The sequence below is a fragment of the Lolium perenne genome, chromosome 3 (genome assembly GCF_019359855.2).
Source record: "Lolium perenne isolate Kyuss_39 chromosome 3, Kyuss_2.0, whole genome shotgun sequence".
Lineage (NCBI taxonomy): Eukaryota > Viridiplantae > Streptophyta > Magnoliopsida > Poales > Poaceae > Lolium > Lolium perenne.
In genome coordinates, this window is record NC_067246.2 from 329,408,275 (window position 1) to 329,421,778 (window position 13,504).

Consider the following 13,504-nt stretch of genomic DNA (forward strand, 5'->3'; position numbering starts at 1 on the left):
GAGAGTCTTAATGATCTTTTATGCACATTCAATTTTGCTTACTCGATGTTAAGTGTAATTCCTGACGTATATACATAAACATGTGCAGCTTCCACTGGATTCTACTAGACATTCAAGTTGATAAGGGAATAGTTGAAGTAAGGGAGAGGCCTGGACGGGTTCCGCGACTTGCAGAAGTTGCTCCAAGTGTAATTTCCTTCATCGCCGCGCTATATCTTTCGTGAGATATCAATTAATTATCCACTCATTCAATCATTCTTTTTGCCTGGCAGGGCTTGGATAGCTTTCAAGAAAAACATTAAGGGTACCTGGGCAGAGAGGCTAACATTTACTCCTATACCGTGCGCCAAGCAGCCACAAGGGACGCATCTATGTGGATACTACGTTTGCGAGTCCATTCACATGTTAACCACTGAGAAGCAGAACAATAATAAATTCAACGTAAGCAATAACATTCACAACTTTATTTATTTTCGTCAATATTTCGTTATCAACATTGATATAGTCATACTCATCTCATTGTCCTATATAGGTCGACTACATGCGGGACACACTCCAACCAAAGGAACACCTACTAGGAATTACGGAGGAAGTGGCGGGACTTTTGCTTAGAGAAGTAATAGACAACAACGGCTTGTTTAGTCCAAATAGGCGCTCTCCCTCTCCCGGTGCTTAGTCCCGGTAGTCGTGAGCTCATGTATATATATATGTAAGGAGAATCTACGAATATGTAAGGGGAATCGACTTTTGTTTCCAATATTTGGTTGATCAATCTATATATGAATGAACGTGTACAACTTCTAGTAGCGTATAAATATATGCAACTTTTATTTCGAATAAAAGGGGGCGGTGGCGGGGCGGGGGGGCTGCACCCCTTAAACCCTAAAGCAGCAGCTTTCTGCGCGCGCCACGTAGAGGACCTTTTGCCGCGGGTGGTAATACCGCCCGCGACAAAAGGGTCTGTCCCCTGCGCGCCCCGCGCCTGCCACGTGTTCGACCATATGTCGCGGGTGGTAAGCGACCCGCGACAAAAGGTGGACCTTTTATCGCGCCTTCGTTGTCGCGGATGGGCCTTACCACCCGCGACATTAGGCCTCTTCTCCACTAGTGTTTGTGTCTACAAAAATGCCAGTATTTGCGTGTTTTGATTCTGAATGAAATTTGGTTCACGATCTCTTCCGTTTATTTCATCCATGGTCTGACAAGAACTGATAAGTCTGCACTGGTCCATATTCCTGGTCAGATATGAGTTTCTTTTCTTTATAAAAAAGATTGGTCGCATTGCTGAAAATCATTGGCCACCCTATTTCCTGTCCGCATTCTTGCACGAACTCTGCGGGCCTCGATCGACCTGCTTTGATCTGCCATCCCAAATTGCTTCTACACCTTTACCATCGGTTAATCTAATTATTATTCATCCTGGAAAAAAACTTTAGTTTCTTAGCAAATTCCTGTTAAAATTCGATTTGTACTCATTGCCGTTTCTTAGGAAACCTCGAGCACTGGTTGCAAGTATTTGATGCTTTTGCCTCAACGGATGTGGCATCGTTTTTGCAGATTGTAATTCTGTTCGCCCATACGTCGGAGGTGTTCCGGACAGGCGCTGGTCTTCCTCGCCGACGTTGGAGGCTCGCGGGGCACCGGCCCACGGCCACCTGCCAGGGTTGCAGCGGAAGGGTAGGGCCTGGGGCGCCGCCAGCGGATGATCATTACGGACCTCCGACGAACGCTAGGTAGTAACCACGACTCCGGGGGTGATCTCACCGCGCCGCCGCCAAGTCCCAGGCCGTGCCCTCCTCTCGCTGCCGCCGGCCCTCGCCGCGGTGGCGGCGAACCCAACCGCCGTAGGTGGTTGAGGGTGGAGGTCGCCGGGGATCCTCGCCATGGCTGCTAGGGCGAGTCTGATCGGATCATCGCCGTGTAGCGCTCAGAGCGGAGCCCCTGGTCGGTGTGGAGGCGGAGATCTCTTCCCGGCGGCGCCATGGATGGAGTGAAGATGTTGGGCCGGTGGGTGGCGGTGATCCTAGATCTCGATCTGGATGTCTCCCAGGCTGCCCCCCCCTCCGATCTCGATCTTCGCTGCGCGTTGGGCCGGTGCCCGTGGAGGATCGACCCTGCATTTTGTCATCTCCTTCCCCCTGCTGGCCTCGCCCGGCGGCTTGCAGGTTTCCGGTGGGTCGCGTGGGGGTTGCTCGATCGGCATGAATAAAGGTGGTGGTCCTCGGATCTCTCCCGCGCCAAGACGAAGATCTTCCTTATGCATGTCCGTATGGATTTGGCTGGATGTTGAGTTCCGGAAGGCTCCGCTGGCAAATGTAACAGTGCTCGTGCCTAGAGTTTGCTAGTTTTGGAGGTATTTGGTTGTGCGCACACCCATGCTTTTATTTCTACCGTTTGGTTATGAAGGGAGCGACGCGAAGCTCTGTTCTGTGTTGCAACAGATGACATTTTGGTCCATGATGTATCAGATACGGAGAATTCTTGAAGGCCGGATTGGAGGACTAGCAACGGAGGATCGAGTCGTGGTGTTGTTGAGGTATTTGCTTGATATTGTGGGCCTCGTAACAACAATATGCAAGTCGGGGAAGCATCACAGCTGAAGTTGAGAGTCTTACCTGGTGATAAACTAAGGTCTATCCTTAATTGGCTGTGCCAGCCAATGGTCTTGTTGAAGGCATTATTTTGAGGGCGGAGACTATCTCTAGGATCAAAACCTAAAATCTTTTGATCGGGCAATGACGACTCTTGTGCACTGTTCTCTTCTTAAAGGCGTCGCTTCTAGAGAACCTGGATTTTAAGTCCTGTCTTTGTGGTGGTTGTACTGTTGTTGTTAGTACTGAAGTAACATATCGGGAATTGTTTTTTATTAGTTTTTTTAACTGTGTGCATCCGAACTACCATTAGGGTACTGCGTTGTTGCAGAAACTAGGTGTATTTAGTATCTATCGATATTAATATATTCCCTTTACCGAAAAATTTGTTACCTTTCGATGGTTTGGAAAAGCTTAAGATCAATGAAAAATAATGAGCATGCAAAAGGCAACAGGCAACTCGCTCGTTGGCAAGATGAATTGTGTCAGTGGTCTGTGTAAGTGGAACCAGAACAAAGAAAATCGACGCCAACAACTATCTGCCACGAAGGATAAGATTACAACTGTGACTCTTGGATATGCTATTCATGCTTGTTTTCTCATGTGATCATCATCTTAGAATGACTGACATCCACCCCGGAAAGAAACACTTGAATATATTATAATAATATTATAAATGCCCAACTCAAGAACATAGTGACAACTTTATTGGATTTTGTAAACAACATTCTTATACTAAAATACCCGGTCCACCATAATAGATATGCATACCATGGTTATCAACTTTATAACCATACACAGAATATTTTCTTATATCACTAGTGCCAATAAGATCTTTGTTTTTGTTTGGAGTAACTAGCTTGTTGTTTCCATCAACAATCTGGATGTTTTTCATAAAAGCAGCTTTTCCATACCCTTCGGAGGGAAAATGCCCGCTACCCATTTGTGGAGAGTCTAATGAAGCAGTTGGGCCATAAACATTCCCGCCCCAAAATGAAAAATCACCTTTATCCTTAAGGCGAGTGAATAGTGAACTTGGCCAATATCCAATTACTGCTTTGTCTTCACCATACGCCAACCACCAATTATTTGTCTTTGGATCCTACAGTTGACCAACATGTGATTTGAAACGTTATTGAACACATACAAGGATATAGAATCCCAATAGCTGCTAAGTATTCTACAACACATGCATTTGATTCTATTCCTATGGAGATATATGAAAGGAAATTCTTCATGTAACATTTTCAGATAACAAGGGATGTAAATAAAGATAATATATTTGTCTACCCTTGAAGTTCAAATATTTTACATATCTGAAAATGAAATAATCGTATGGTAACTGTTAAGTTCATTTTAGGGCATGTTCGTGATGACTCTTAAAATACATGTCAAAACATAGTATGCAGGTGTGAAATGATAGAAAAAATCTTGACTATCTTAAGTAAATACACTAATACCATAGTGAGCTACCTAAATATGTTATGCACACCAAAAAAGTCATGTAAGTAAAATATTCATAAGAAGTGAGCTAGGTGCACATGTACAAGATATATAATAATTAGTAAATAATACAATTTGCTGAATAAAATAGTACCTTGAAAACAAAAATGTTTATCACATATTGTGGTCCATTGTAGACCGAAACAGGTTGTACTCTCCCTCCAAGACCAACATTGTGGCTAACTTGTATAAAACCCGGACAATTGAGATCCACACAGGACATGTTTCGTACGCCATCATTCTGTTACCCAAGTTTATTTAAATGTTAGAAAACAATATATAAATTTAGATTTTAATTTTACTTTATATTTTATTATTTGATACCATAATGTTTATCCAAGAAATATTACGGCTTACCCAAACAACGTGAAACCTAGAAAATCTGTCACCACCGTGGCCTGGAGCTACTGAATAACAAACAACTATACTATCTATTTGATCCTTTGGCCCATTATTAATTTGAATCCCTGTTTGGCTAAGATCCTTGCTATCTTTTTTCACCTTTGGCTCATAAACATTTACTGTAGCTCGCACGCCATATAAATCATCAAAATATCTGATTCCTGCCTCCTACAAACCAAAGCAATTAATGACGGGTCAGTGTACTGAGTAAGTATGAACAACAAACATCCAAGTCCAGTAGTGTATGGCATAAAATGCCTATAATTAAATTAATTCATTCAACCTCGAGGTATACAGACCGATATATCAAACCCTTCAAGAAAGTTTTGAAAAAAACATGATAAAGAAAATGAATTTCCTTCATACACGATTGAAAGAAGATTGATACAGACTTTATTGTTTATGTCTAGGAAATGTTTCAAGGTATAAAATTCAATACAAAGTTACTATCTACTAAATTCTCCAATTTGACGCACATTCTGTTCATTATAAATTTCTACTTTTGTAACCGATTGTTCAATATTTATTTTGAGGCCCCGAACCTTATATTTCATCTTACAACTCTCATTGGAAGATTAAATATAAGTACTTAAATATGACTTTGCACTAGAATGATATTTTGGTATTAGATTAGATTAGGTTGCCCGGGTTTTGATTAAAAAGGTATCATACTCTTGCTAGGCTCAAAACAACTGTATTCTAGTTGAATAATAAACCTATGATAACTAGATATATAATTCCAAGAGTAAATATAGGAAACTCACCTCTTGTTGCATATGCCTGTGACCTACTTGATAATTACTGTGTAATGTAATTATGTCTAGTTTACTACTAGTACGTAGTATTGGAACCGTTCCTTTTGGGCAATTGACAATAGATAGACGCGCTTGCGCAACACCATGTAGAAACGAAGATTTGGTATTCACTTCAGTCGGAAAAGAACTTGGTTCCATCTGTTTGACAGGCAAAACTTGATCATGTTATAGTCATTTATATATTGCCGATGCATAATCACATATATATAAATTGTGTAATATATATATATACACTTATGGAATGAACGTTGCCCAGCTACCAACACTGAGTCTAACGCCGTTCGTTCATCTAATTTCATCTTTCAGTCTGCACGACAACCCCATGGCCCGACCCACCGCACCGCGAGTGTAACTCCCACGCATTATCCTCTCGTTCTAGTCATTGCATTCTTATCCTTGCCTCCATGGATGCCTGTGTGCCCTCCGATGCAACCGCAAACCACCACACCCACCAGCCCATCATCTTCTTCGATGAGGCCACCGTACCCCACCTCGATCGAACATGGCAAGGCCTCCCTTAGCATCCCGGTCGAGTCAGTTCTAGGACAGTGTCCCGGTGCGTGCCGCAGCTAGAGGGACAGGGATGCCCCGGATCCGGCAGTGCCCTCGCGTGGAGCATCAGGTCGCGGTGACACCTCTCTCTTTCCTCTGCGGTTTAGCTCGTGGTGCATCGGTAATTACGGTAGCCGTTATTAGGCACTACCACCCCTATGATGAACTGCTTATGAAATAGTTCTATCATCAACATTGTCTGATATGTGCTGGGTATGCTCACGTCTCAAAGGAAGAGATTACCATATCAGCAGGTGGTGTTGCAACCAAACAAATTTAGCTATCTTTACGCTTCCATAGAATGGTGTATTGCACCCAACCAAACACTTCAGATATTGAAACTTCCTTGTGGGCAACTAAACGTAGTGGAGATGGTTGTTTTTGGCCCGTCTCAACCCATCAAGGCCCCCCAGCATCTGCCCCTGGGAGCCCAAAAAGGGTTGCGAGCTATCAATCGCGCCCCAAATCCACTTTCATATAGTTATTCAGTTTCGCTTCTAATATTTTGAACATAATATATGTACAAAAAACATATACAATATGATTTGAAACTAAAAGGGACTAGACCAAGCAGTGCTATGCCATATTATAATTCAAAATCTCACAGATTTCATGATCTATTTGTATGATTTGCTACCTAACTAACATCCGGTATCTGAGAGAACTACAATATACTTATGTTCTGAAACGTGAATGTGAATCAATATGAACCATGAATGATTGTAGATCATATATATATGTATAAAAGTAATTTACCTGAAACTTGTGGTTTTTCAGCAGTGGGTGGTTAAAAGCTGGTTGATGATTTACGTCAATGCAATCATAGACATCACCATCTTCCATCTAGTTTGATGTTTCTTCTGCTTGTTAGACCCAAAAAAAATACTATGATAAATATACAAATAAGGTGAACAATTTTTCTTACAGTGATGGTTCTATTAGCTTGTTGATCTATGCTGATCTGGCTAGTATTTTCCAATTGATCTATAGTTCTTGCATCTTTTCCTTTGGAAACAAGGAAAAGATAGAACAATAGAAGTGTCACTCTAATAGCTTCCCTTTCTTTCATCCTAGAAACCTTGAATAGAAAGTTTTTGAAACATATAGACAATCATATTTATAGTCTTTCGAGATGATCACAAATGTAATGGTTGTCATTCATGCAATTGATTTCCCAAAGATATGATTTTCTATCTGTATGTACAACCATAATATTAAATTGCATAAGATTTCATACGTATAGCATTTATGCTACTCATTTATTACATAAATATTAAGGTATTAATGTCCCACAGAATATGTGAGATATTTAATGTAGATACAATATTCATAATTTCCATTAGTTAAGTACTGCTAGGAGAAGCCATAATTTAATTGGCTGATTAGTGTCTATTCTACCCCTTGGTTCCGGTTAAAAAGTTACACTTCCTCCGTGTTGAAGAACAATTCTGAGGCTCTTGGTAATCGTACTTCTAAAGAATCAAATGTACATTTATTTTTTCTCTAACGGCTTGGACCAACAAGAAGATGATAGAAAAATATTTTACCCAGATTCGGGCGGCCTCTCGAGATGAGAGACACCTAACTCCTACGTTTAGATGAAACTGATAGCACCGACACCGGCTGTCCATTCTCCTACATCATCACCGGTTCCTGTAGCAGCCCCGTTTCTTTCACCTGCCCAACATGCTTCTGCATCAGCACCGGTAGCAGCCCCGTTTACTGTATATGCACAGCAGGATCCTGCACCTTCCCTAGCCATATCACCGAGGTCTGAGATCATAGCCACTCGTGTGGTGACTTGGACACATCAGAAGGCTATGCTCGTGAGTATATGGATCTTATTTTGATGTCTTCTCTGCTTAAGTCTCACATGGTTTAGTGCATTATTGATCTTAACTAGTTGTGGTGGTATCTCTTTCTTTGAATCAGAAATGGCCTAAAAATATCTCCAAGAAACTCCATGCCGGCCGAAGGGGCAAGATATCCCTCATCATGCGGACTGAATGTCTCACAGTGGAGGGATGTTACGCTGTCAATCCCACAGATAGCCGCTTGGATGTTACTTTCATGTGAAAAAGTTCATGGACGGTGCTAAACTTGATATTGGATCAAAGTTCAAGGTGAAGATCTGTCGCTGCCTGCACTGCGACATGGTGGTCAAAGTTCCCGGCTGTCTAGATATGTTGTCCCATGAGCTCTTAGCAAATGCATTTGTTGATATAGTTATACTAGACCATGATAGCGCTCGTTGCTGTGCCCGTCCATTATTTGGATAAAATATGAAGAACCTTAGAACTATATTGAGCCACTAAACATGTAAGTTAAGTTTATATAAACTCGCTCATGTATTATTCAACAATCAAAGAGGAAACATATGAAATAATTAGACAGTAGAAATGTTTGGCGAACTTCTAGTATTTTAATATAGTTTCTTGATATGGACAGGGCACATGTATCTTGAATGCTCCTCGTACAGAACAACAACATGGATATGCTCAAGTAACACCATCCAAATCATTGGTGGGCATTGAATTGTGGAAAAAAAGAAATGGAAAGCAAAGTAGTTAATTTGTGTACTGTTTGGTACAATTTTTTTGGACATTCTGAATTTTCCCTATCTCCATACAGTACTATCTGATAGATGGTTTCATGTGATCATCCGTTACAATTTGTTGGAACCAATTCACTGAGTTATTTTATATGCACAAAAAACAACAAAACAGCTCTTGTGAATACGTTACAATTTGTTGAGACAAATTTCAGAAATGTTTCATCTGCTGAAAAAGGTCAGGATAGCTTTCTTCAAGATAGCTTTCTTCATCTCTGAAGTTGCTAGAAGACACAACTTATAATATTATGCAATATAATATACAGAGACTATTGAATAGTAATATGTAATAGGTTTGATCATATGCATACACAAAATGCGAAGTGAACAGATTACTACAACACACGGTAGAAGGCGGGGAGTAATGCAGTATATATAACGTACATAGGCCTTGATGGGATTGCTAATTTGACACGAGCCACAAAAAGGAGTGAAATGCATGTACGGTCCCTGAACTCATCGGCCATGTCCAGGATGGTCCCTAAACTCACGAAACGCACCAACACGGTCCCTGATCTTGTCCTACATGTTCATGTACGGTTTGAAATACGTTTGACGCTCGTATCTGCTAATGTGTAAGTGTTCAGCCCCACCACGTTCTTCCCCAAACCCCAGAAATCCCTCAATTGAGTGACTTCCCTGTCAGCTTAAACCCCAGATCGACCCAGATTTGAATGTAACAAATAAATGAACAATTCTTGCTCACGACTGTCATATATTGCCCAAATTTGCAATATAAGCAAATATCAAACAAGTCTAGAACTATCTTGTTTTTTCCCGGATTTGATATATAAGATAATATTGAGCAATTCTTGCACATAACTGTCATTTTTTTTTCACAGATTTGCATTGAACAAATCCACATATTTCATAGTGAAAACAATATAGCACAAATCATTTGTTCAACAAGGACTAATCATGGCAGCAAAATGAGTAATACATCAGTACCACACATAGAAAAAATAACAGGTTTTACTTGACACTTCAAACATCGGTGCACTAAACAAAAGATGGAATAACTAACATCGGTAGTTTTGAAAGAAAAAATAGAAATGCACTAAACACCAGGAGGAGGCCCTTTCAGATAATCAAACACAGACACTTTTCTTGGCAGTTTGTAAGGTGCCATGTTGGTGCTGCCGCTTTCCTCTCCCGTTTTCCGTTTATTTTCACAGAGGCCTTGATCCTGGCTTGTTAAGCTTTTAATTGAGCATCCTGGAGCTTGTTAGCTTGTTCTGCTACTCTCATCTTCTCCTTCCAGGCAAATATGCCTTTTCTGAGTCAGTTTTGTCATGTTCATCTCTGAGAGATTGATGTTTTGCCATTTCAACTCTATGCATTGCTTTCTCTTCTAGTTGCATCTGCTTATCAATGGAAATGACCTGCATCAAAAGAGAAGTAACATCTCTTGAAGTGCCCTGCATCATCCAACAACAAGAAGAAAGTGCTCCCTTGATTTTATCTCCTTAGCTCCTGTCTAAAATCCCACAACTGATTGTACTGGGCAACCTCGTCTCCATAGATGATGTCAAATGCAAATTTCCTTGCTCTTCCTAGCTTACCTCTTTTTGGTGTCATTTTCCAATCTTTCTGCACTAGCTGACCTAGACCCTTCAGTGTCATCTTCTCATTGGCCCTTATCTCTTCAATGTAATGGTTGCCAATGTATCTAGCTGAAAATGCCCTCACTTGCCACTTTCTCTCACAACTGTGCTTAGTTGTGTGTCTCTTGACCATAATGTCCTTAGATCTACTATTATCCCTTGAAGCATACAATTCCCAGGGGCATCCTTCTTCACATTGAGCTAAAATCCTTATCTTGTCATTTTTTGGAAATTTGATGTTCTTCCGCAACAAATGACTTGAAGTTGAACCTGAATATTTCATCATCTGAATCTGCATGCTCAAAAAAATCATCTTCGGAATTTTCACCTTCCGGAATCACTACCTTTTCATCCATTGGTTCATGATCTGCATATTTCTCATACAAATCATCATCTCCATCTTCTATATCATTGTCACTGTCAATGATATCCGGAAGATAATCTGAATCACTATCACTACCACTGTCCCCATCATCTTCATGGGCAACATCTTTGTTTGAGCTTGAGCCGCAACACTACTTTCTGTCCCTTATACGTCAACTACCTGAACAATAGTTGAACGCCCTTCTTTCACCTTCGACACCATGCTCAAAGCATCTATTTGCATTCCTGGTAACAACCAGTACACATCTATCCTTCCTGCTGTCTCATAACCTAAATCCTCAATTAGATCTTCAAGCCACAGAGCAGACCAACTATCACAATCACAATCATCAAAGCAAACCTTTGTGCCATGTACATATGCCCTGTTGCATCCAGAACCAACAAAATCACCCCCGTGAATCACCTCTAGAGTGAAGTTGTCACTTCCGTCCTCTGCAAATTGAACCAAAAAATAGAAAAAAATGCTCGAAGTTCATAACTTTTACCCTTCTTAAATCCTAAACCATGATACTTTAATCCTACAATGCTATGTACCAGCACATGTAACAGTCATATATACAGTAAACTATCTCTCAAATATCCAAGTTTTTTTTTGGCTTAATTCGGAAATAATCAAACTCACCGTACACAGGAACAGGGTCGCCGTGCGGCCGACGAACAGGCGCCATCTCCAGCGACCAAGATGATCATCTTGCTGCGCCCCACGGTCACCGTCGATCACATCCTTCACCTCCATTGATCACCTCCGCCGCCTTCGCACGGTTACAGGAATCAAGCGTTGATCATGTTCCCCGCCGCCGTTCGTCGCCCACTCGAGGACTCCGTGTAGTTACAAGAATGGAGCGCTGATCATGTTCCCCGCCGCCGTTCGTCGCTCAATCGAGGACTCCGCGCAGTTACAGGAATCGAGCGCTGATCATGTTCCCCGCTGCTGTTCGTCGCTCATCTCGAGCGCTCCGCACAATTAAAGGATACAGAGGTAGCGGTGGGCTGATTTTGACCGTCTGATACATTTGCAGGGGGGCTATTGCAAGTTTGCCATGGTACGCGTTGAGGTGTGGCCGTCGTGGGTCGCACATGGTTGGCTCAGTACGTCCACTACATTGCCACGTCACATTCATATGTATTTAGGACCGTATGTGGACAGGAGGACCTAGTTCAGGGACAGTTTTGATACATTTCGCGAGTTCCAGGACCATTTCCGACACTGCCGACAACTTCTGGGACCGAGCATGCATTTCACTCCACAAAAAGTATAGGCATAGCTTTGCTTCCTGGTTTTGCAACAAAATATCATAGTATCCTTGTGAACGTAGAATAAAGTAAAACTCAGTTCAGACCACTGTTCAAAAACTAGGCCGATTCAGCGATTACTAGGCCGATTAATCGCTACTAGGGGTCTGACCGTGTCGATTATCATTAATAGCTTGTGTTAATCCTTTAGCCCGATTAATCATACTGAAAGTCCGATTACTAGGTATGTTCCCGATTAACTACTACACTTGGTCAAAAAGTTACAAAATGTTCAATGCATATTGCTAGTACAGGCGCTACCCCTCCCCAATAAAGTAGGTTTTGCGAAGCTCCCGCTTGATTGCAGCCTCCAGCAGCTCGATTTCCACTGTCGCCAACTAGTTACTTGCCCTCCTAGACCAGTTGCTCGCAGTTGCCCAGACCTCAGATATAGGAGCTCGTGCAGGAGCTTGAGGATGCCTTCAATAAGTTAGGTGGTTGAGGTGTAAGAGGGTCGTACCCTAGGTAGGTGGTGGGAGAAGATAAACTTCAGAGGTGAGAGAAGAAGAAGTGGAAGGAAGGAACGCGACTTCGGCTAGTGGATCCTGATGCGCTCGTGACCTTGAACTGAGATTTTGGGCTCTAGACAAGTAGGACCAGGCATATAGAGGCTCATATACTATTATTTTTCTTATATAAACTATTTTAAGTGCTAATTTGTGTATGTTGCACCGATTGATAGCCGAGCGATTAAATCAGTTAATCTTCCGAATTCCGATTAATCGCTGCTCCCAAGCCGACCGAGCAGTTAACGATTACCGATTTCCTTACCATTGGTTCAGACCAAAAGAATTATTTTTGAAATTGCTGAGAATGTTATATAAGTATATACCCATACAGTAACCATTGATGTGGTGTGCACCTTCAAATTATCTTGTGTAAAATAGTACTCTCTCCGGTTCATATTAATTAATTCTAATACGGATGTATGTAGACACATTTTAGTTATAGATACATCCATATTAAAGTCAATTAATATGAATAAGGATACCTAATTTATAGATATGAAAAGCTTGAACTACTTCTCCAACACCCACGTATGCATGTTAACAATTATATATCTCATAAGTGACTGAATACCATAAAATTGTTCACCGAGCTCACCATAGTATCTTATCCTACCTATCATAAATATCTAATGCAAAGAAAATGTCGATATCTTGCAGAACTGGAAGGGTGAAAGCAGATGTTTCAGAAGGTTGACAAATCTCAGCTTTCGTTTTCAATGCATATATACACTAAATTCACATATTTCAGTGTTCGTGATTAAACATATGCTTTTGTGAATTTAAAGAAATCAGGTACAGAGAGCACAATTTATATAGAATATATGATTTTTTTTTGAAATGGGGTTATACCCCGGCTTCTGCATCATGACGATGCACACGACCCTTTATGAAAATAAGGTTCGAAAACGTATTGTTTACAACTCACACATCACCGAGGATTGATACAAAAATCAACCATCGAATCACACACATACTATGACTACACATCAACATAGTCTTCTAATATGTCGCCAACCAGTCTGAAACAAGATATCCTAAGCGACCATCAGGAGCCGTGTGCATCCAAAAGCCATGGCATCCCGCTACCCCTCCGGTGAGAGTAGGGCCCAAAGCTGGACCCAATGGGAGACCATGTGGATAACCTGCAGGAAATGAAAAGAGACTTTTTTTATTAAAAATTATATCATTTCCGACCCTCCAAATAGACCAACATAAAACAGAAACCCCAATCCGGATAAAA

General features: G+C 41.3%; 1 protein-coding gene across 1 annotated transcript; it reads right to left on the minus strand.

Moving 5' to 3' along the window:
• Nucleotides 1–3,321: 3,321 nt before the first annotated feature.
• LOC127340425 (protein neprosin-like) lies at nucleotides 3,322–11,130 on the minus strand. Its single transcript, XM_051366176.1, has 5 exons — nucleotides 11,085–11,130; nucleotides 10,623–10,894; nucleotides 4,452–4,664; nucleotides 4,189–4,335; nucleotides 3,322–3,693 (listed from the first exon to the last, which is right to left on the minus strand). The coding sequence occupies exons 1-5, from the start codon at nucleotides 11,128–11,130 to the stop codon at nucleotides 3,322–3,324; spliced, it is 1,050 nt and encodes a 349-aa protein (XP_051222136.1).
• Between the last annotated feature and the right edge of the window lie 2,374 nt (nucleotides 11,131–13,504).